This window comes from Tenrec ecaudatus, chromosome 13 (assembly GCF_050624435.1).
Source record: "Tenrec ecaudatus isolate mTenEca1 chromosome 13, mTenEca1.hap1, whole genome shotgun sequence".
Taxonomy (NCBI): Eukaryota; Metazoa; Chordata; class Mammalia; order Afrosoricida; family Tenrecidae; genus Tenrec; species Tenrec ecaudatus.
The window spans coordinates 55,363,065-55,387,832 of NC_134542.1; the positions used below are offsets into that span (position 1 = coordinate 55,363,065).

Sequence of the window (24,768 nt, forward strand, 5' to 3'; positions counted from 1 at the left end):
ATAAGTGTAGTGAAGACATTTTTTAGAGCCTATGGATTAGGATGGGTCTTTGTTCCATAGAAGATTGTGTCCCTATTGTTGACTCTAGATGTGAGATTCAAAAGCTCACACTGAGGAGCAGTACTGTTTGTGTGGTGACCTCTTGCATTTATTAATTCAGTCATATCTAGATTGCACTTTAAATGAGAGGGATTTTTTAAAAATAAAAATGTCTTATTTAATTTCATGTGCACCTCTCTGAAAGCTCATGAAATCTCTATGATAAGAGCTCTTTACGGAATCCTTTACGTTGGTTTGTGTGTATGTGAAACCCATCATAATTGTGTAGTGTCTTTTCTTTTGAGAAAATTAGCAAGATTTGGTTAGCTAATAGAAAGCATGCTGTTACCCGGTTAAAGAGTGTTACTTCATGATAGGTCAAGCTGTAGTGAGAGCATTGGGCTTGATGGTTTTCCTGGGGTATGGCAGGGGAAGTTTGGGGGAAGTGGGGAGCTATTAACAGTGAGTGCAAAAAATAAGCAAATGTTCTCAAATTGATTGTAGTGATGATTGTACAACTCTTCTTGATAAAATTGAACTATTAAATTGTGTGATATATATATCATGTACCAGTAAAACTTTTTAAATAAAATGCATCAAGGCATTTTTAAAAAGTGTTACTTTTTTCCATTTTAACAGCTCAAAAATGACTTTTTAAAATAGCAGCTTTATTGAATTTATTGTGATATAATGCATATACCCTATAATTCTCTCATTTAAAGAATAAAGTACTTTTTGTACAGTCACTGTTTTACAACCAATACATAATCAACACCAGAGTATTTTTTGTTCCCACGTAAAGAAACCCATATCCATTAGCAGTCACTCCTTTCTCTCCCAAACCGAGTCCTAGGTCACACTAGTCTGTCTCCACCGTTCTGCTAACTGGAGAGTTCATATGAATGTGATCATGTAGGTGGAGTTTTGCAGCTAATCTTTCACTTAGTATTAATGTTTTGAAGCTTCATTCAAGTTGTATCACTACTTCATTTCTTTTTATTGCCTAAAGATATCCTATTAGGGTATCTTGAAGTTCCTGGGTGGCAGAAAAGACCTTGGCTACTAATCAAAAGCTTGGTGGTCTGAATTCCCCTGAGATGCCACTACAGATAGGTTTGGTGATATATTTCTGAAAGATCACAGCCATTGAAAACCCGATGAGCACAGTTCTACTCTGAATTACATCAAGTTGCTATGAGTTGGAAAAATACTTGATAAAAACTGGATTAGTGATTTCTTTTTCTTTTTCTGGATAAAAACACATGGCTGTTGAGTCTGTTCTCCTAGGATCCAATGCCTGCCTGCCCCTGTGGGTCTCTGAGGCTGTTCATCTTCATAGGAGCAGACAGCCTCATCCTTCTCAGGTGGAGCAGCACATGGATTTGACATGGCGACCTTGCATTTAAAAGCTGAACATGTAACCCACTAGGCCACCATGGCGACTTTTATGGATATGTATTGTATTTTATTTATCAATTCATCTCTTGATGGGCTTGAATGGCCTCTGTGATTTTGGTTTTGAATAAAGCTGCTTTTAACATGTGCACTGACTGTTGTGTGGATATATTTCAAATTTCTCATGGCTATATCCGTAGCAGGAGAATTGTCTGGGTAATATGATAATTCAGTGTTATAAAATTTATTTTATACTGTTTGATGATGGGTTATTTCTAAAAGCTCAATTTTATTATATTCATGTGGCTTACAACTATTCTGTATAATGCTATTCTATCGCTGGCTCTCTCTCTCGCCCCCAAAGTATTTTGTACTGGTTGTTTTTGAAATATTACTTTTGATTTGGGCTTGATGAAATCTTGGTGAAAGGATATGAGAAGGTCGTGTGTCTTTTTTTTAATTGTTTTATTAGGGGCTCATACAACTCTTAATGATCATCTTAATGCCATAGAAGTACGAACGGCAGTGGCATCTAGTCTTTGGATCACTGAATAAATACATTGTACAGAGTGTGCTTACTGTATGTCAAGGAGACTTACTGATTAGAACTGATTTCCATTTTAATTCATGTCTTGAAAGGACTGCTTTTCCTCCTACTTAAAAAGAGCACTGATACTAGGAAGAGAAATTGTTTCTGGTGAAAAATTCAGCAAAACATTTTTTTAAAAGAGTCTAAAATAGATCTTTATAAAATGACTAATCTTATTTTGCAATAAAGAAGCCCCCTTTGAAAAAACCAGAATAAAACAAAACTAAGTAAACAGATTCTTGATAGTTTCTTTAGTAACTGCCCTCAGCACCTTCCTGCTTAATCCCATTGGAGACCTTGAGCACATGGAGCCTTACTCACAAAGGAGGGCTGACAGGGGCATGTGGGTGGGACACGCATAATGCTGGACGCTGCTGAAGCAGCTGTACTGTTTGCACAGGTCCCTTAGTGACCGGCTGTATAGTTTTGTACCCTAAATCTAGAGGCATGGAAATTCTGGGGCTTAGGAATGCTTTTTTTGCTTTTGTTTTTGTTCTAGGCCATGATGTTAAACTAAATGCCTGATATGCTTCAAAGCAAGCTGATTAGATAAAATTCAAAATTAATATAAAATCATAACAATTTTGTAATTACAGTGACTACACATTGAGTGTCCAATATGTACCGTGCTATGTATTTTAATAGATTTTCTCATTTAATTTCAAGTTAAGTAAAACTTTTTTGAGCTGAGAGATTGTCCAATTTATATATATATATATACATACATATATATATAATAATACTGTCTATCATTCTGACGATGTAATATGCTTACATGGATGTATAATTTGCTCCTCAAAGTGTGGTAAGAGCACCTAAAGGGAAATCTGCTTCATTCCTTAAGACTTAATTAGAGATGACATTCCTTATTTTATTAACAGGAAGCAAATATTTGCCCAGAAATGTCTAAGGAGCATTTTAAGCAAAGTTCATTAAAATCCTATCCTTAGTAAAATGATGAGGTGTGTGTATAAAACCTCTTTCTATTTTTCCTACTCAAATTTTAATTTTTTTCCAAATTTTTAAATGGAATATTTCCTTTCTAAATTAATGGAAAAATAATACCCATTCTCATTTTACATGTGATCAATTAGTTCTTAAATTCTCTAAGAATAAAGAAATTAATAGTGAATAGATTGCCATAAAATGATTTAGGGGAAAGAATGATTTAAGGGTCATGGACCAGCATTGAGGTTATTAACAAAATAATTTATTTTAAAACAAATATATAGGAAGTATTTATATTGCCTATGCTATTTATATTATAGATAGTATTTATTTCCTCATCCTTTGGAAACTATGGAGCACAGTTTAAAATTATATTTAGACTTTGAATTATATGCTGACAAAAAATTAAAAATTGGTCAAAGATCTGAGTGGGCAGCTTACATAACTTTATTCCATGGAACATTGTATAGTGTTAAAATCACTGGACGTTGGCATGAAAGTGAAATGACATTTTTTTCTTAAATTCTATCAGTTGGTTAAGATTAAGTCACGGTGTAATTTGTGTCATAGCTATGTCATGACTTTTAGTTAAGTGCCTTTACAGTAAAATTTATCCAGCAAACCCCATGAAATTGTGAACAGAGTTCATGTATGAGTGTATTTTTTCATTGTGTTACATTCTCAAGGGGATTTCTTATCCCAAACATATCTGTTCAAAAACATTTTCTTCCTACACTTATGTTATTGTCTGTGCTTTCAAAACCATTTGTGAATCTTTTACACTGAGTTATTCTAGAGTCATGCTGAAATACAGTCATGACCTCTTTTGCTTAAGGATGCTTTCTGCTTCCCTGGAAATGAGACTACTTGTGAGCATTGTTCTGAGATTTTATGGCACAGCCCCTAAGGAATACCAGGTGTCTACAATTCATTTTCCCATTTTCTACAAGGTTCTTGAAGTTACTTCTTTCTTTTAGCAAAGTCTTTTTAACTGTCTTTCAGTTGCCAGGCATCCAACATTACCAATAATACCCCATTACCTGCTGACCTTTAACTTTGGTTTCCTTAGCTATTTCTTTGAAGGTTCCTTTAGCTACTTTTAGCATGTACTTTTAGAGTGCCTGTAACATTATTTCTTAATGGTAGACTGATGACTACCTTTTGTCAGATCATAAGTTTTCCAAGTTTAAGAATAAAAAATAGTTTTAAAAAAGCAATAGAATAAACAACAGATGTTGCAAAACCAGTATCTTTTATTTTTCTTCCTAGTTCTTGCCTTGGTTAGAAATGTTTTAAATAAGATACAGTAATTTTTGGTCAAAGGGCATACAGGATTGTCTGCTCTGCTACTTATTGACTAGTATGGCAAAAAAGTGAAAGAATGATAAGAATACATCTATTTATTTTATGGTGGTGGTATGTGTGTGAGTGGTGGGAGGTTGTGCACTCATTCAAGGCATGAATAGACATGCTTCTTTTTGCTTCTGGGTCTTTGTTTATATTGTTTTTACTGTCTGGAACAATCTCTCCTTCCGAAACTATGTCACTTATCGAACTTCTTATTTTAGATCTACACTTAGATAAAAATCAGAGAGCTTTCCCTAACCCTTTAAAATTAAGTACTCTATGTATTTATTATATAGAGTACTTATCGTTATCATTCATTAATTTAATGTATTTACTTAGCTACTTTTTGCACCAATTCCTATTCTGGATTTGAGAGAGAAGCCAAAACAGCTTTAAGAATAAACTTTATCCCTTTTTATAAGCTTGCCAGTTGAGGAATTTAACAAAAACTACCCCTTTTGTCAGTGTATACTTACGTGCTAAAAATAGTTTCTGTGTACCCCTCTTAGCTCACTTAACTTCCCCTAATTTTTCTCACTATGGCCTCCATTATTAGAAGCCCTGATTTTATTATTGTAGTTTTTATTATGTTACTGTATGTTCCCCAGAACCCTAATCACATTCATGTCACTACCAGTTGGTGAGAGGGCCTTAACCTTAAAGGGAATGTGAGACAGAGAAGAATGTGAGACAGAACCTTAAAGGGAATGTGTTCTGGGACAGAGAAGAAGAAAAAGTATAGAACAAAACTCATGTATTTAAAAAGGAAAAACAAGCATACTGGTTTGGTAGAAATTGGTGGCCCTTAGATAACCCTGGAACTGAGTCTACCCCTGTGAGTCAATTTCCAGCCAAACAGCAAACAGGCCAATAAAGTGAGTGATACATAATGCCAGAGAGGCATATTCCTCAGCACAATCAAAGTTCAGAGGGCAGGAAGGAAGGACGAATCGAGAAGCCAGCAAGGAAATGGGCAGAGTGCTGTTACTTTGATTGGGAGTACTACCTATTCATGAGACAAATGTGTATATATATTGCTGAATGGAAAACTAATTGGCTCTGTTAAAAAAATTATTGCAGGCAGAGTAAGGACTTTTTACTATTCACAGATCTTTCTATAAGATCTATAAGATCTTTCTAGTATAATTACTAATTCTGGTGATGGCATCTAGTCAATAAGAAAAGCCTAGTTATGCTTGTTGTACTCAGTTTATGATTTCATGATAATCACATGTTAGAGAGATATTTTTAAAGACATTAAAATTTAATGTAAAGGAAGTAAATTCATTTAAAGTTCCATAACCAACAGGAAGTGATACCATTAAGTGGGCATATTGTCATTAATACAGTTTGATCTATTTTATACAAACCTGCTACACCTGAACAACTCACTATAATAGGGCACTCCTTGTAACTAGAAATCTTAAATTTCAAAAGTTTTTAGCCGTGACAAATTAATGTGCTCAGATGGTAAACTAAAGATTATTTTAATTTTTATTACTGAGGTTTATACTAATTTTTATTTCAGTTATTCATTATATATAAGCAGTCATAAAATTTACTGCCTTAAAAAAGCAACAAATTTTTTTTTATGATTCTGTGACAATTAATATGCTGATCAAACCTGGACACTACATCACAGCTACATTCACCCTGGTAGGTTGGCTGAAAGATGGGCCCCTTCTCCAGGACAACAGGAATTCTGAGCCTCTCTCGCCAGCTGGTATATTATATCAAGCTTCATGGCAAGATAGTCTTAGAATATTGTTTCAAGAGGGCAAAAGCAGAAGCTACAAGGATTCTTGAATTAATCCCAACCTTAGAAGTGACACCATGTCATTGCTGCTACATTCTATTGGTCAGAGCAAGCCACAAGACCAGCCTTGATTCTAAGACTCCAACGTTTGCTCAAGTGGCAGTTAACTGTTACTGAAAGAAAGCATGTGAATAGCCTTTAAATTATTAGTTTGTTTTACCTTCATATTTTTAAAATAGGAAATTTCTCTGCTTTTCAGAATTAATATAAACTGATAATAATATACCTCAAAAAATACTTTTCTTTTTTTTAATTCTGTCTGACTAATTAGGCTATCCATATCCCTTGACTGTAGTCTGAGGGGATTCCCTGGAGGCTTCCTTAATCTGTATGTGGACCCTGCAAATGGATGTTGGGCTTCCACTGTCATCCATTGCCGCAAACCAGGTGTGCACAATTTAAGCTCAAATACCATTTCCTCCTTCAGATCTGGACTTTTAAAATTTACAATCATTGGATCACACAGGCTGGTGTGCTTCTTCCATGTCGACTTTAGTAGATGGCTCAGAAAAATACTTCTTGATATTTAAAATGAAGGAGTTGAGTTAGAGCAGTGATTCTCAACCTTCCTAATGTCTCGACCCTTTAATACAGTGCCTCATATTGTGTTGATCCCCCAACCATAGTTATTTTTGTTGCTACTTCATAACTAATTTTGCTACTGTTAGAAATCGGGTGACCGGGTGAAAGGGTCATTCCACTCCCAAAGGTCGTGACCCACAGGTTGAGAACTTCTGAGTTAGAGGAAGTCTGAAACTAAAGAGACTACAATTAAATACAAATCACTTCTGAAAAGAAGGCAAAGGTTTAGCTTTGCCTGATCCATGCTGTTCTTATGCTATTGTAAACAACTGGAATACCCAGATGTATTGAAGAGGTATTTTGACTTGGCATTCTGAAAGACCTGACTTGATATCTGACCTATTCTGTTTTCCTATCTCAAAAAGTTATAAAGATTAAATATAACTTAAAAACCAACTAGGTTATTGTTAAGATAAAACTTTTCCTAAAACATATTTACTACTCTGTTCAGACATCTTCAAAATATTGATTGCTAATAGAATAATTTTGCATGTGCAAAAATAGGAATTCTACAAAGGATTTTAGATCATAATATGATCCTTTTAAAAGTGGTTTATCTATGTTAATATGGATTTTGACATAATCTTTGGAGATTTTCTTATGTTGTGTATGTATCTGTCATTCTTTTTAGTTTCTCATTTTTTTCTTTTATGCTTTTGGAGCTATTTTGCCCAACTCTGAGTTTTTATCCAAGGGGGTTAAATTATTTGCTCTTTGTATTAAGATAAATTAATTCATTTGAGACCTGAATTGCCCTCTGGTACTATATTCACTCATAATCATAATTAAAATATAAATTTTAAATTGAGGACTCCTTTAAAAAATTGGGGTCTTTTAAGACTTATATGTTGATAAATTTGATGATCAATTATTGATTATTATGCCCCTACTATATTCCAATAATGTTGTTATTGGAGATACAACAAAGAATAAGACATACTCCTTACCCGCATAGAATTTAATTTCAAGTTAGAACATAAAGCAACAACTAAAATGGTTACAGATCATTTGGAGAAACTGATCAGAAGAAATAGAATGCAGGAGAGTGCATTAGAGAGGAATGAGAATGAGGAGATCATTTTAGATAAGGGTGATCATTCATGGTCTCTTTAAAGAGAAATGAAGCGAGAGTTGACATAAGAGCATCCCATGCCTTTGCAAGGTGGCAGTAGGCACGGTGAGTTTGAAGAACACAACTGGAAAGAGCAATGTGACACGTACCAAATGAGATAGGAGAGGTGCATGAATGGATGCCTGCCCCTTCCCCCAGAAGAATTTATTTCAAAGGATGGCATTGAAGCTGCAGCTCCCGGAGAAAGACATATCTGATCGGAGCACATGGGAGCAGATGAAGGGGGAGTAGGAGAGAGCGGAGCACATCCTGGCCCACCAGGCCCTGGGGACGAAGACCCCAATTACAGCAGCCAGTCCACAGAGAGAACCACATGACCAGCCCCACTATGAGACATGATGCCCCTCACTGTCCCATGGTCCTGCGGGGGACAGCATCGGAGACAGTGTGGGAATTGCGCCAGACCCGATTCCGCCACCCAGAGGCAAAGCACTGGGGGAGTGCAGCGGAACAGCAAGGGAATGGAGCAGCAAGGTCCCCAGGGAATGCTAAAAGTGGACTTTGGGGCCAGGGCATGGTGCCCCAACAGACTGGACTGGAAAACACTCCTACAGGCCAATAAACGATCTTTGAACTAACTACAAGCTTTTTTCCTTGTTGTGCTTTGTTTTGTTCTTTGTCAGTGGTATGTTGATGTTGTTTTGTTGTATATTGTTGCTCGCTTTTGCTCTGTCTTGTTTTTGTGCATATTATTATCTCCACTGGTTTGTGTAAATAAGATAGGCTGGATGAACAATCTGGAGGAGAACAAACGGGACCGAGAGTTCCGGGCCAGGTGGACATGGGAGAGAGGGAGGTGGGGGGAAAGGAAGTGGTGTTAACAAACCCAGGGACAAGCGAACACCAAGTGATCCAAATTGGTGGTGAGGTGGGTGTGGTAGGACATGATCAAGCATAATGTAACGAAGAGGTATTGCTGAAACCCAAGTGGGAACTGAGTATGATAGTGGGACAGGAGGACAGTCCAGGGAAATTGAGGAAAGAGCTGGGAGGCAAAGGGCATTTATAGAGGTCCAGATAAAGACATGTACATATGCAAATATATTTATATAGGAGGATGGGGCAATAGATCTATGTGCCTATATTTATAGGTTTTGTATTAAGGTAGCTGAAGGACATTGGGAGTACTCAAGTACTCCCTCAATGCAAGAATACTTTCTTCTATTAAATTGGCATTCTATGATGCTCACCTTCTTGACACAACCGCTGAAGACAAAGTGAGTGAATAAGTAAATATGGTGAAGAAAGCTGATGGTGCCCGGCTATCAAAAGATAATAGCGTCTGGGGTCTTAAAAGCTTGAGTGTAAACAAGCGGCTATCTAGCTCAGAAGCAACAAAGCCCACATGGAAGAAGCACACCAGCCTGTGGGATCACGATGTGCCAAAGGGATCAGTTATCAGGCATCAAAGAACAAAAAAATCATGATTGGGTGCACACCTCCATGATAACGATCGCTGAGGACAAATGGGTGCATAAGCAAATGTGGCGAAGAAAGCTGATGGTGCCCGGCTATACCTTTGTGTCTGGGGTCTTAAAGGCTTGAAGGTAAACAAGCAGCCATGTAGCTAAGAAGCAACAAAGTCCACATGGAAGAAGCACACCAGCCTGTGCGATCACGAGGTGTCGAAGGGATCATATATCAGGCACCATCAGAACAACAAAATCGTACCATAGTGAATGAGGGGAGAGGAGTGCGGAGTAGAGACCCAAAGCCCATTTGGAGTCCACTGGAGATCCCCTTGCAGAGGCGTCTAGGGGAGGAGACGATCCAGGCAAGGTGCGATCTAACAGTGATGAAAAATACAACTTTCATACAATTGATTTATGTATATGTATGGACTGTGATAAGAGTTGTATGAGCCCCTAATAAAACGTTTTAAAAAAAAAAAGAAAAATACAACTTTCCTCTAGTTCTTTAATACTACCCCCCCCCCCCAACTATCATGATCCGAATTCTCCCTTGCAAGTCTGGCTAGACCAGAGGATGTACACTAGTACAGGTAGGAGCTGGAGGCACAGGGAATCCAGGGCTGATGATACCTTCAAGACCAGCTGTGTGAGGCGATACTGGGAGGGTAGAGTTAGAGTGGGTTTGGAAAGGGAACCGATTACAAGGATCTGCATGTGACCACCTCCCTGGGGAACAGACAACAGAAAAGTGGGTGTAGTGAGACGTGGGACAGGACAAGATATTACAAAATAATAATTTATAAATTATCAAGGGCTCATGAGGGAGGGGGTAGCAGGGAGAGAGGGAAAAAATGACCTGATGCCAAGGGCTGAAGTGGAGAGCAAATGTTTTTAGAATGATGAGGGCAATGAATGTACAGATGTGCTTTACACAATTGATGTATGTTTGGATTGTGATAAGAGTTGTATGAGCCCCTAATAAAATGATAAGAAAATAAAATGAGATATTAATAGATGTTTACTAAAATAAATTAAAAGTGCATGAAAGGAGCTGAGGTCTGGGATGTAGAGGGGTTTTATTTAGATTTTATTTTGAGTCACTGATAGTAGCATTATATGATGAGAACCCACGGGAGTTTTATTTAAGTTCTTATTTCAAAATGATAATTAAAAGAAAAATTAGTACAGAGATTTTCCAGATATTCTTTATCTTTTGTTAACGTCTTATATAATATATCATCAGAATAATTTTTGCAGAGTATTATATCTTAAAATACCCGCTTTTGTCCTGATAACACTGTCAGGTCAATATGGACATGCTAACCACAAGGGTGGTGGTGCGATACCCAACAGGTGCGCTGGGGGAGAAAGTTAAGGCTCTCTGATCCTGTAAATATGTACGGCCTCAGAAACATTATACAGGGTGGCTGTTGATGGCAGTAGGTAGGTGCCATTGGAGTGATTCTAACTAATGACTCCCACGTGTTAGGTCGTAGAACTGCTCAATAGAGTTTTCTTGTGAGTAATCTAAAGGGGGACAGATCGCAAGACCTTTTTACCTTGGTACCAACCACTGTGTGACTTTGTACAGCTAACAAGCAAACCGTAGGCTAGAGGTAGAATGCAAACCTTTGCACCACCTGTTGTTAAGTGCTGTCCAGTCATTTCTGACTTAAAACAATCCTATATCCAAAACAAAATTCTGGCTGCCCCTGTTCTCCCTTTGTCATTCCTGCGTTTCCAACCATTGTTGCAGTCGCCTATCTCATTGAGGGCCTTCCTCTTTCTCTTACCCTCCACTTTACAAAGCATGATTTCTTTCTCTGGGGATTGGTTCCTTTGATGATGTCCACAATAATTATGACAGACTCACCGTCTCTGCTTCTAAGGAACATTATGTCTGTACTTAGAGTAGGACAGATTTATATATTCTTTGCATACACCATAATCCAAAGGCATCAACTCTTGGCTCTTCCTTACTTCAGTGTTGGCATGCATATGTTTTGTTCTGTTGTACATAAGGTTGCATTAGATTTTAACCAACTTGATGGTACCCACCAGCAGCAGCAGCAGCAGCATGATTGTAAATACCATGACTTAGGGTGGGCACATTTTATTATTCAAAATGACATCTTTGCTTTTTACCACGACTGAAGAGGGCATTTGTAGCAGATTTGCCCAGTGCAAATCATTGTTTAATTTGCTGAGTATTGCCTTTATAGACATTTATCATTGGATCCAAGTAAGGTGGAATCCTTGACAGTCTCCATCTTTTCTCCGTTTATCTTGATGTTGCTTATTGGGCAGTTGTAAGGATTGCTGTTTTCTTTATGTTGAGGTGTAATTCATACTTCGATATATAGTCTTTGATCTTCATCAGCAAGTGCTTCAAGTACTCATTTTCAGCGAGTGTCATGTGCGTATGTCTCAGATTGTTAATGAGTCTCTTACCGATCTTGATGCTGTGTGCTTCTCCATCTAGTCCTGCATGCCAGGTTAGGTGCTCAGTGTACAGCTTGAGTAAGAATAATAAAGGAATATAATCTGACTCCCACCTTTTCTGATTTTACACCATTCAGGTCGGTTGCATATTTTGCCTCTTGGTCTATGCATAGATTGCATGAGCAGAGTTAAATATTCTAGAATGCCCATTCTATACGATGTTGTCCATAATTTGTTATGATCCACACAACTGAATGTTTTTACTTAAACACAGACAAACATCTTTTTGGTATTTTCTGCTTTTAGCCAAGATCCTGTCTATCAGAATGATCACGCTTCTTCCATAGTCTCTTCTGAATCAAGCTTGAATTTCTAGCAGTTTCCTGCTGACCTATTATTGCAGCATCTCTTTAACTTAGTGGAACCAGACTTTTATATGCATGAGTTTGATCATTTCCACACTTGGAAAAATAATTTTCACGTTATTGGACCACCTTTCAGCCAACAGGGATCTCTTCTGGTCAGATGGCCCATCTCTAATTTTGCCAAAGGCAAGTGAGTTTCTTCCGTGCTATATTAGTTTATTGAAACATCTTTTGGTCTATCAATTCTTCCATCAGTATCGTAAGCTCTTGGTCACATGCGATCTCCTGAAATGATTGAACATTGGCCCATTCTTTGTAGTACAGTGACTATATATATATTCCTTTTATCTTGTGTTGTCATTGAATCACTGGTGGCATATAGTGAGTTATGTGTTGGTCTGCTAACCACAAGGTCAAACCTGCCAACTACAAATGGTTCAAACGTTACCAACTTCTCTGTGGGAGAAAGATGAGGCTGTCTATTTCATTTACAGTCTTGGATACCTAAGGAGTCTTGATCTTCAGGGTTGCTATGAGGCAGAATCTACCTGATGGCAGCGGGTGTAGTTCAGTATTTTGTCCATCGAAACCGTCAGTATTGCAATTGAAGGCATGATTTAATTTCCTCTTCCTTTTTTTAAGATTGAGAAATGTCAAATGTGTTCTATCCTTTGATTTTCTAACTCCAAGGCTTTTCACATATCACTATTAATATTTTTCTTTGTTTTCACTAGCTTTGAAATGTCTGTATAGCCCTCATCTCACTCACTGCCACTGAGTCGTTCTGACTCTTAACGATCCTACAGGACAAGGGAGATCTGCCGCGGTGGGTTTCCAAGGTGTTCATTGTTTATGGGAACAGAAAAAAAACTCATCTTCCCTCCTTAGAGCAGCTGATGTAATGCGTTTGAACCACCTGGAGACCTTTAATCCCAAACTAGACCCACAGTCATCGAATTGATTCCGACTCATAGCAATCTAAGGTTTGTGAGGCTGTACATTTTATTTTCTCTTTTAAAAATTTTTTTATTTTGGTGAATGAGTGAGTGAGTTAGTGAATGAAAGAGTGAGTCAGTGAAAGAGAGAGTGAGTGTGAATGAGAGTGACCGAGAGAGTGAGTGAGTGAGTGAGTGAGTGAGACTGAGAGTGAGAGAGTCGAGGCTATACATTTTTACAGAAGCAAAACCCCTCACCTTTCTTCAGCAGCATGGCCGGGTGATAAGAACTGTGGGCGTTGAGGCTAGCAATCCAATACTTACCTGACAGTACCACCAGCGCTCACTTTCTTCAGGGATCTATGGATATATAAAGTCTGTTTCTTTCGTAGATGAAATTCAAGACAGTTGTGTGGCATTTAGGGGTAGTAACGTGATATTCCATTCATGAACCTTTTCCCAGGCAATAGCTATCTTTTTAATTGTCTTCAGGGACACAGTGTAGGATAGTTCACCCTACAATATGTGGTATACCCGATTGTTGTGCTTGGTGTTCTTAATTGACTTTTGATAGTTTTTCTAGAGCTTCCCTTGATATTAAGCTTATTGTTGTTAATTTTCTGCATATAGCAGTTGTTCAGTATGATCGCGTGTCAACGTTCCTCTCTTCTAACCTTCCTTTGTAAATTAATTGGTAAGAACTAGATGAAGGCTAAAATTGTATAGACTTTGATAGCAAGTTTGATAATTTGGAACCTTTCTTGTGTTTTCTAGTTCTCTCTCGTGTCCTAAAATAGAGCCTCTCAGATCATTAATGTCCAGTTTTGAATCACCTGGGGACTTGTTAAAAGTGGATTCCAATTCATAAGCCTGGGGTAGCTCTGAGAGTCTATTTTCCTGCTTCTGCAGGTGATTCCTTATCGCTGCTATTCTGCACACTATAATCCGAGCAGTGGTTTAATGGGATTCTGGTAGTCTTGTGATTTAGAAAAGTATTTATTTAAAAGGTTAGATTCTTTAATGCTCTATATTTAACAGTTAATTTTAAAAGACAAGTTAGGACTTTTATAAACAATAATGTAGTTGGTTTAAGTAACATTTGTCTTTTGTATTCACATTTCTCTCATCTTTAACAGTGTCTTAACTCTAGTTTTTGCTGTTTTTCTTTTCATTTTTTGTTTTGTTTTGTGATTTTTGCTTTTGTTTGATATATTGTGTTTTGTGGATTGGTCAGGGAACCGTTACTGTATTTTATGTTTGTATCTACATTTTATTTTGCATGCGTAACGTGGCTTTGCCTGGATGTTCTTTTTGGTAAGTTCAAAATTTATAAAGCATATTGTTTTTTGTAGTATAAGTTGTAATGTTTTTCATATTCTTTTTGCCCATTTCTGATAATGTAATCATGCTCACGTCTTGTTTTAATTAAAAGAATTAAATCATTTGATTCCCCCCCCCCTAACATTTTCCAATTCCCCTTAATAGCACAATTTGGTACTAATCTGCTTTGATTCGTTTTGTAGCCTCACACTCTTAGTTGCTGATCACTATTTGCCGTTGCTAGCCTAAGTATTTTGGTTTTTTTAAAGAGCTTGAATCATCTAAAAATATTCTTAAAGTTTCTATTTCCATATAGTGATCATTAAAAAGTTAGTTTCTAGTAAATTAAATATTTTGTCCTCTATGAACAATACATACTAATTTTGTTTTCACAGCAACAGCTTGCTCAGCTACAGAAAGAAAAATCAGAAATCCTGAAAAACCTGGCATTATATTACTTCACATTTGTAGATGTTATGGAATTTAAGGTATGTGTTTTAATATATGAACTACAGCATTTCAGAGGTAGATTTAATATTTATTAACTGTTTAAATTGCTTTATCTGTTAAAAATAAAATTAGAATTCTTCCAGAAGATAAATGTAATATGCCTTTTAGAGGTGTTTTCTAAATTTAAATTATTTATATATACATATAAAAGATTAAAATGAGATTTTGTTTTCAGGATCATGTTTGTGAATTGCTGAATACAATTGATGTTTGCCAAGTCTTCTTTGATATTGTAAGTATCATTTTTGGAAGGAATTCCAATAGAACTAAGATTTTGGATGCTTTTCTGATGCTTTTCTGTAGATGAAGTTTATAGTACTAGTATATAAAGTTTTAGCATTGTTAATATTTTTGTTGCTCTCCTTTTTAAATGTAAGGAGTTATGGTGTAGTTTCTTATTTCTTAGAATGTCACTGGATTTAAGATGTGTATATAATGCAAAGTAATTTTTAATTTTAATATTTTACACTAATATACTCAATGTTTAAAAGGTAAATGTTTCTGCACTTGTTAGAATATTTCTTAGGAGACAATTTCTCTGTATAGGAAATCAGAGTGAAAAATGTTTCCATTGACTTAATAATGCACTTTTGGTCTTGTTTGGTGGAATTGACACCAGTATTTCTTAATTCTGTTTTGGCTATCCTTTTTAAATGGTTATTTGTTTGAACTAGTCGTGAGCTCTTTGTCGTCTTTAAAGTGATGTCAGAAAAATACAACTTAGTAGCTCCCAAATTGTAGACATGTTTTTTAACAAAAGGAATTAGATAGAAGGTTAGAATCGGGGCTAAAAAACATAAGGAAAATTGCCAGCTTTCATTAGCTGCCCTGTATATTTTGTGTATGTTTAAAAGTTTGTGCAATAAAGAGTTAAACTTGATTTTTTTTTGTTTTCCCCTCTTATAGACTGTAAACTTTGATTTAACAAAGAACTACTTAGATTTGATCATAACCTATACAACCCTAATGATACTGCTGTCTCGAATCGAAGAAAGGAAGGCAATCATTGGGTTATACAACTATGCTCATGAAATGACTCATGGAGCAAGGTAGGGACTTGCATTAGAAAAGTCATTCTAAAGCTCTCAGTTTGATGGCTTGCAAGTCAGTGAAATTCGGTGTCTTTTTTAAGTGACAGAGAATACCCACGCCTTGGTCAAATGATTGTAGATTATGAAAACCCTTTAAAGAAGATGATGGAGGAATTTGTGCCCCATAGCAAGGTAGGTACTGGCTTTTAAACGTGCTTTGAGAGAGAGATAAAGTGGTTGTCCTTTGGTGACTTGTGAGTTGCTGTGATTCACGAAGCTATGCTAAATTAGGTTAAAAAACCCAATATTTTGTATGAGTCTATGCTTTTTTATAGATGTGCTGTTATCACCAAGAATTTTCCTTTCGTTTTATTTCCATGAAAATTTTCAAGGCACTTTCCTATATATATATGAATGACACATTTGTAAAGGTTTTATGCCTGTGGTGACTTGGATCATTAATTTGAAAGAGGTTCCGTGAATGAGATAATTTTTAAGTAAAAACCTTCAATGTAGGTGGTAGTTATCAGAAAGTATATGGTCAACATATAACTCCTGCCTGTCTTTCTGATTTTGATAGTGCTGTTTTTCTCATCTCTAATTGCCCTTTCTTTATCACCCCATTTTCTCTGTTCATGCATATCTGAACTACCTAATCAAGTATGGTCCTGTTTTTATTTAATCACTTCAAATTGGTCCTTGCCTCGCTTTAAATGATGAAAAGGTTTTAAAGGTTGTCAGCTCTCCTTTTTTAAGCTCTCCATAGTCACACTTTTGCTGCTTATTTCCTAATCTTGATTTTTCTGATGTTCCATGATATATCAGAGTTTTTATAGAGAGTATTTATTTTGGATTTACCAGAGTGCATTAAAATTAATCGCATTTAATTTTCAAAACAATTTTAGTCAGAATCATTTGATGGAGCTTAATAAAAAAGTACAGATGCTTGGGTTTTACTATTCTGGTTCACTCAATTTCAGGTCGAGGCTTGGATTCTGTATTTTAAATGTGCTTTGGCATTGTATGTACAACTTATTTAAAGATTAACTTATTTCTGTACTGAATTTGCAGGCAGAAATAATGAACAGCAAAGGATAATTGGAGGGATGAGACACTAAATACTTGAATAATAAGTTGTAATTCACAGACCAATTTGACAGCTAGAAGTTAAGTTGATTAAGATAGAATATAATTTTATAAGGCTTTTATTTTGGGAGAAATATGAAACTAATTGATATCTGTTAAGACTTGGTCTAAATAACCCTGTAGTTTTTTTCCTTTCCGCATGAACTATCCTAAATCCATTTTGAAAGACAGAATCCAAGATTAGGACATGTCTTAACCTGCAAGGAGTGTTAGGATTTTTTTAAAGATGATCTTTGGCTCAGGAATATGAAACTATAAAAAATTTATTAAATGGGGGTGGGGCAAGGTTCTAAAGGGTCAAGTTTGGGTCTCAAATCAAGTGTTGTGGGTCACAGTTGTAATTGCTCAAAAACTCACTGACCTTAAGTCAATTTTGGCTGCCCTTGTGGGTTTCTGAGACTGTACCTTTTTACAGTAGTAGAACAACTCATCTCCCTTGGAACAGCTGGTGGCTTTGAACTACTGACCTGTGGTTAGCAACCCCTTGCACATAACCCACTATGCTATCAGGGCTGCTACAGTTGTGATTAGGCGCTGTGTGTGTGTGTGTGTGTGTGTGTGTGAGAGAGAGAGAGAGAGAGACAGACAGACAGACAGACAGACAGACACAGAGCACGTACTCAGTGGAAACTCATACCTGCTCAGGAGTGCGGTCCTGGTTCAGCCCATGCATAATAACAAATGCCCAGCCCTGCTTCCTTCTTATGACCAGCTGTAGATTCGTCTAGAGACTGCTAAAACACACACGCCTCCACAAGGTAGTAGCTGTTCCTGCAGTGTTCCTGCGCACACACCATAGTTAAAATTTATGTAGAAAAGGAAAATGAATTGTTTAATCGAAAAAATTTTAATTTTAACTTTGCTTATTCTATTTTAATTAGTCTCTTTCAGATGCACTAATTTCTCTTCAGATGGTATATCCTAGAAGAAACCTTTCAGCTGACCAGTGGAGAAATGCCCAATTGCTGAGTCTTATCAGCGCACCCAGTACAATGCTTAATCCTGCACAATCTGACACTGTATGGCTCTATTTTGCTTGTTTTGAATGGAAGTAGCAGTGTTAATTTGTTTTTAAGATACCAGCTAAACCATGCCCTTTTAAATTTTTACTATAGCATGTCATTGAAAATTACTATAAAATGCTCATTAGTTAAATTATAAAATTTATTATTTGTAGACTTTATACTGAAACTATGGCATACTTTTTTAAAGTTGAAAAATATGCTTTATTCTATCATGATAGAAATATTGAGATATGCAAAAAGTATAAAGAAGAGGGGGGAAAATTCGCATCTAAAGATCTTAGCTGGGGAAAATAGGTTTTTAATATTCTGCTATATTTTTTCCAATGTTTGTATATTTAGATGATGTGCATCTGGAGAATTTACATACTGTGTTAGACAGGGTTCTCTAGAGAGACAAAATCAGAATGCCAATAATTTTATTTATATGTATACAGATATATAACTTAAGAAATATACAGTTAATTAAATTATAAAGCAGTACAAATGGTTCACTGCAACTCACTCCCATGAGACAGTTGTGAGACACTGGCAGTCCTTCAAGTCTTGAGGGCCGCCGGGTAGTCCTCTGTGGAGCAATTCAGGCTATCTGGGCTCAGGCAGCAAACAGCAAGGCAGGTCACCTACAGTCAGCCAGGTGACAGGGTCCTGACAGTCCCCAGCTCAAGAGATGTACATTCCAATTGTATGGTGAAGCAGGTTTTGCAGGAACCTCAAATTATAGCAACACAGTCCACAGGTTAGGTGTCCCTTTGGTAGTGTAGCTTGCAAATTGAGGCACAGAACAAGCAAGGTAGCAGCCGCACACTGGCTCAATGATCAAAGAGCAAAAGACAAGAAAGGTGATGCTCGCTGAGAAATTTATTTCTCTGACCTTCAATTAATCCCACATGTGTTTATCGGCCAGATTGGCACAATAAACTAACTACCTCACATACATAGTTACTGATTTTGGTGAGACATTGAATACCACCTACATAAATAATTTTTAACTTCACTAAAATTTACTTTTGTAATCCTGCAAACTCTGAAGTAGGGTAGGGACCTTTCCAAGTTGTCATGTACTAGAGCAGCGGTTTTCAACCTGTGGATTGCGAACTCTTTTGGGGTCGAACAACCCTTTCACATGGGTCACCCGATTCATAAATAGTGGCAAAATTACAGTTATGAAATAGGAACAAAAATAACTTTATGATTGGGGAGAGATCACCGCAACATGCGGAACTGTATGAAAGGGTTGCAGCATTAGGAAGGTTGAGCACCTCTGTACTAGATTATAAAACACATTAGCAGTGGTAATTTTCAAAGGGCAGTTTGAGTGTGCACACATGTGAAGAGGTAAGCCTCACTGTTCTTTATCAACTGAAAGTTTCCGTGGAGATTATAAAACGTGTGTTCAATTTTCCAACTTGTGGAAACCAATAGTTGAGTAGTAAAATTTCTCAAGAGGAAGAGATTGGCAATATAGACTTCCTTTTTAGTCTTTTAAGCCACAAATTTCTATTCTCTTTTTAAGATGCCTTGTGAATATCTTTCTTTGGATGCAATGGAAAAATGGATTATCTGTGAGTAAAATTGATCACTTAGCTTTTGAGTTTTAGAGAAAAATAATGAGTAATATATGTCATTGCTACACCGAAATGACTAGGCTAAGCCATCTTTATGCTTTACTGCATTTGGTCCTTGTATGCTCCCTGTTGGGTTAGCCTGATTTGTGGACAGAAAGCAAAGTGTAAGCCCTAGCTTAGTACAGACAGAAGATAACTGGGCTTACTCCAATGCTCTTGTTCCACCTTGTATGAAGGGTCACGGGAACATTTCATTATCTCTCAATTTCATTTTCCTTGCATTTTTTTGGAGTCCGCTTGTATACTTCTTCTCAACATAACCTGAAAAACTAAGTTTTTGTTTTCATTTGGCATTTATTCAGTAAAAATATATTTATTTCCATATATGTACAATTAATAACTCATGTATGGCCATTTGTTTGATGCATAGGGATAAAATAACTTCTGTTCTCAAGAATCCCTCCAAATGGAGTGATAAACACATAGATATGCAGGCATAATACAGAATAATAAGTAATTTTTTCTGCTTCCCTAAGCCTCACTTCTAAAGGGCAATAAATTTGTATTTTTCGTTGTTCTTACAGTTCTTGTTTTTTGATTTATTAACTTCATATTTGGCTGGACTTGGGCTACTTTTGGGGAGACAACTTTTTTAATCCTTTAAGTTTTGTGTTAGTTTCATTTGTCTCTTTTCCTGACAGTCCAGTTTTATCTGTCTCCTATCTTCAAAGTTTTTCTCCAGTTTTCTTATTTACTATTGGATTGCTACAGGATCACTGTGAGTCGCAGCAAACCACTGACACATGACAGTAACAATAGTTCTTTGTTTTTTCAAAATTTTGAATATATTTCTGTTATTTCTTTGGAGTTTTTCTAGGGAAAGGAGGTTGATGTCTACTTTTAGTATCAAACCATTTTCCTAAGTTTGAATATTTTATTTAAATCCCTTACCTTTTTTGCTCCTAGCTTAAAACCATTGAATATACTTTCACTCATAAAATGTTTAAAGAAACCTTTATTATCAATAGGAAGTATTTTGTAAACCTAAGTACACAAAGAAGTATAAAATACTAAGTGAAATCATCTTTACTCAGGAAATTGAGGTTAATGGTTCATAAAGCAAAAATCTTATAAACAATAATTCTCTTGACAATTCTTTATCTCCATTTAGATTATATTATTTATCATTAGAATCTTGGACTTTAAGGTTAAATAAAGCAAAACCAAACTCGCTGACTTCAAGTTGATTCTGATTCAACTCTTTGAGTTTCTGAGACTTTAAATCTGTACAGGAGCAGATGCGTCCTCTTTCTCCTTTGGAGTGTTTGTTGTTCAAACCACTGACCTTTTGGTTAGCAGCTCAGTACTGAGCCAGTTCCTGTCACTGCCATGAAGTCAACTCTGGCTCACAGAGACCTACCTGCAGGGTAGAGTAGAACTGCCTCTGTGGGTTGCTGGGATTGGAAATCTTTCAAGGAGTGCTTATTTTCTCCCTCAAAGCAGTTGGTGGTCAAGTAGAAAACAAATGTTTTAGAAATGTTGATGGCAACATCTGTACAAGTGTGCTTAATGCAGCTGAATGATGGATTGTCATAGATTTGTAAGAGCCCCCCAATAAATTGATTAATTTTAAAATATCCAAAAATTAAAAGCAGCTGGTGATTTTGGACATGACCTTGCTGTTGGCAATTCACTGCCTACTAATGTTAAATACTTGGGGGCTAAGTATGACTTTGAGCCAGCTAGGTGCCCTCGTTGAACCTTCGTTACTTCAACTGTAAAAGCATACAACCTGTTCTGTTTACTGACAGGATAATTACGTGTGATACTCTATGTGAAAAGATGCTATTGTGACCGTTTCTCCCAGCAACTTAGAAAAGTAGATTAGCTTTATTTTTCCATTGTTATAACTATTGTATTATGTGTTAGTACTTACTGATCTTTTAGCTTGACATAACTACGGTATTAATCTTGAAAATATCTTTTACTTATTAAAATATCTAACTGACCTTTTTCCTTTGGTCAGTTTGAATTCATTGACCTGGTTTTGCAGAATACAAGGGTATTTCAAAATATTCGTGGAAAATTTTTATTATCTTTAAATGCCATTTTTTTCACAAACTTTTTGAACCCCCTGAATGCATAAAATAATATTTGAAATGAACAAACACATAGTTACTATCCTAGGTTTGTTTAATGACTTTTATTTAAAATCTCAATTCAGTGGTTTGGTTCTACATTTGAAATCCACTATGACTTAAAGAACTTAACTTTGAAAGTAGTATTAAATTTGTGTCTACTTTTCTTTTTGTTTAAAGTTGGCTTTATTTTGTGCCATGGTATCCTAAATACTGATACTACCGCGCTGAATCTTTGGAAGTTAGCTCTTCAAAGTAGCTCTTGCCTCTCTCTCTTTCGGGATGAAGTTTTCCACATTCACAAAGCTGCAGAAGACTTATTTGTAAACATACGAGGGTAAGAGATTTTAAATTATTTTGTCTTTTTTGGAGAGTGGTGGTGAGCAGGACTGGCAGGGCCACATTATGTAAGACACAGGATGACACTGAACTCTACCCTCTGTCTCGCTGTGATAAGCTGTTAGCAACAGTCCTGATTTGGTAGGAATCGTATTTTTACACGAAAATTTACAAATAAAAAAATCAGGTGTCCCTTTCCTTTCAAAGTGTAATCTAGGAAAGTGAAGATGGATGTTCTTTTGTGTATTATTTATGATGTTGGACAAAAGTAATATACAAAAACTGTATCATATGCATTTTGGAGCTTTGAAATTTTATGAGTGCTATTTTACAATAATTGCATGCATTGTAAAAGCATAATGGCCAAATAGAAATATTTAATTTTAATAGTAAAACAGCTACAGAAGTCACATACTACACAGATAAAAGCATTATTGTAAGTAATTCATTTTACATCCATTCTCTCTAAGGCAAATTATATGAAATTTAAATGTACTTGAAAATGACTGCATTTCTTTTCACTTGTTGTTCTGTAGGCACTATCTAACAGTGAAGTTAAGGTTAGATTTAATAGTTATTATTAAATCATTTTGAAACTAGGAAAAGTCAAAGTGCCCTAAACTCCTTATATCTGAAAGTATGAATAATTACATTGAATTTACCACCTACGATAAAAAATGACTAATTTTTTCTTATCCAATTCAGTAATGTCCTAATAAAACTGGGAAGAAAAGTAAAGCCTCAGTTAATTTTTTAAAAGAAAAAAATGAAATACATGTTTAACACTGAAAAGGAAGCCATAAGAGTTGGTTAGCTGGAACAATCCAGTGGAGTTGGAAAAAACAGATTCCTAATACTTTTTTCTGGATCATGGGCCATCATCCAAAAGTTTAACTTTGCCAGTATGATTCTGAGGCTTTTTGTTTTTTCTGGCAGGGATGATAGACCAAGTAGGTTTGGGAACCTGTGGTGGGGAGCATTTCTGTCATCCCCGGGAAATTCTCTTCTCGTCACTACGTTAATTATAAGTTAGTCCCTGAGTATAAAGGCATATTGACAATAAAGGCCTATCATACAAAATTAGTATGTTTTTTATAGTTTCTCAAAGGACACATAAATATTAGAAGATTTGATTTTGAAGCGCGAGTTTATTTTTGCTTAGTGCTTTTTAGCCAAGTTAACCAAAAGGTCGCTTTTCTTTAACATAGAACTTTTGAAGTTTTGTATCTAATATTCATGAAATCAACAGATTTGAGTTTAGTTTTAAATGGACCATTTCAGTAGATTGACTTTTTTTAAAAAAAGTCATTTTGGGGAGGCTCTTACAACAATCCAGACATCAATTATATCGAGCATATTTGTACGTATGTTGCCATAATTTTCTAAATATTTACTTTCTATCATCATTTTCTAAACATTTTCTGTTTGAACCCTTGGTATCAGCGCCTCCTTTTTTCCCTCCCACTCTTATGGCCCCTTGATAAATTAAAAATTACTATTGTCTTCATATCTTAAGTCAACCGCTGTGTCCCTTTACCCACATTTCTGTTGTTCATCCCCTTTGGGGAGGGCGTTATGCTTTGATCGTTGCGATTGATTCCCCTCTCCACCCCCCAACTAGATTGACTTTGTTTGAAGTTAGTTTTTTGTTTCTTTCAATTAAATGTTTTTCCATTTGAAAAATACATGGCAAAATTGAGGATAAAAACCTATAGTCCTGTCCTTTAAGATGATATAAAGTAGGTGAATTCATCCCTGATCCAGAGTTCTCCACCACTAATAATCATTGATGGTTTTCAGAAGTTTTTTTATACTTACGATAGATCCTTGATTAAAAACAAATCAGAAGTGATAGCTTTTTCTGCACCTAAGATTTTTAGAACCTACAATTTTAATGCCTGTATTAGGCATGCAGAGGTTAGGTTTAATGTACTAAGAATCTGCATTATTTAAATCTGTTGTTAATTTAGTGTTCTGTGAGGTTTATCTTTATAGGAATGATTGAGTACCTAAGTTGCCGATGAGAAAGGATGAGGGTAGACTTCTGAATTTCAAGATCGAGAACCAGTTTTCTTACTGACAGTGATGAGTCATATTTTGTTCAGTATTTGGCCAACTACAATTTACTCTTATTGATGAAATTTAGAGTAACATCATTATACTTTTCCCTCCATACAGCTATAATAAACGTATTAATGACATAAGAGAATGCAAGGAGGCAGCAGTTTCACATGCGTAAGTCATTCTGTTAATTTTATCTGTGGTGCTCTTTATCAAGAAGAATCCCTTTCCTAAATTATTTTGATGAAGTTGTGTACAAAATGAGAAAGTAGAAGGTTCTAAGTCAATGAGAAATAATGGTGTATAACTTTTAACATCTGTGCAGAAATTTTAAAGATTGTTGACGTGCTGCTAAAATTCTCTAGATAAGTACTACACAAAACTGTCTGTGATGACCACTATTCTCTCTGTCCCAATACTTAGAAAACGGTGCTGATTTTTTAAATACTTAAAGAAAATTGATAGATCCATGATCCATGCACTCTCAAATAATGCTTTTGTATATATGGTAGCCTAAATCCCTTTCCCGGATTTGTTTCATATATTAGTAAATAATATAGGTAACTTAAATAAAAAATTAGTGTGCTTGATATCTGTGAATATGTTTTCAGTATTCCTATGCGGTAGAGAG

General features: G+C 36.0%; 1 protein-coding gene across 2 annotated transcripts in view; it reads left to right on the plus strand.

Moving 5' to 3' along the window:
* Positions 1-24,768, plus strand: part of NCKAP1 (NCK associated protein 1) — a 93,263-nt gene that overhangs the window by 13,381 nt on the left and 55,114 nt on the right. Inside the window, exons 3-10 of one of the 2 annotated variants that reach the window (XM_075530084.1) lie at positions 14,724-14,810; positions 15,008-15,064; positions 15,739-15,881; positions 15,965-16,055; positions 17,891-18,028; positions 19,548-19,596; positions 21,918-22,074; positions 24,255-24,311. In XM_075530084.1, the coding sequence (XP_075386199.1) occupies positions 14,724-14,810; positions 15,008-15,064; positions 15,739-15,881; positions 15,965-16,055; positions 17,891-18,028; positions 19,548-19,596; positions 21,918-22,074; positions 24,255-24,311 (779 nt within the window). Of the gene's footprint in view, positions 1-14,717; positions 14,811-15,007; positions 15,065-15,738; positions 15,882-15,964; positions 16,056-17,890; positions 18,029-19,547; positions 19,597-21,917; positions 22,075-24,254; positions 24,312-24,768 lie in introns of both variants that reach the window. The other variant, XM_075530083.1, reaches the window with a different exon arrangement.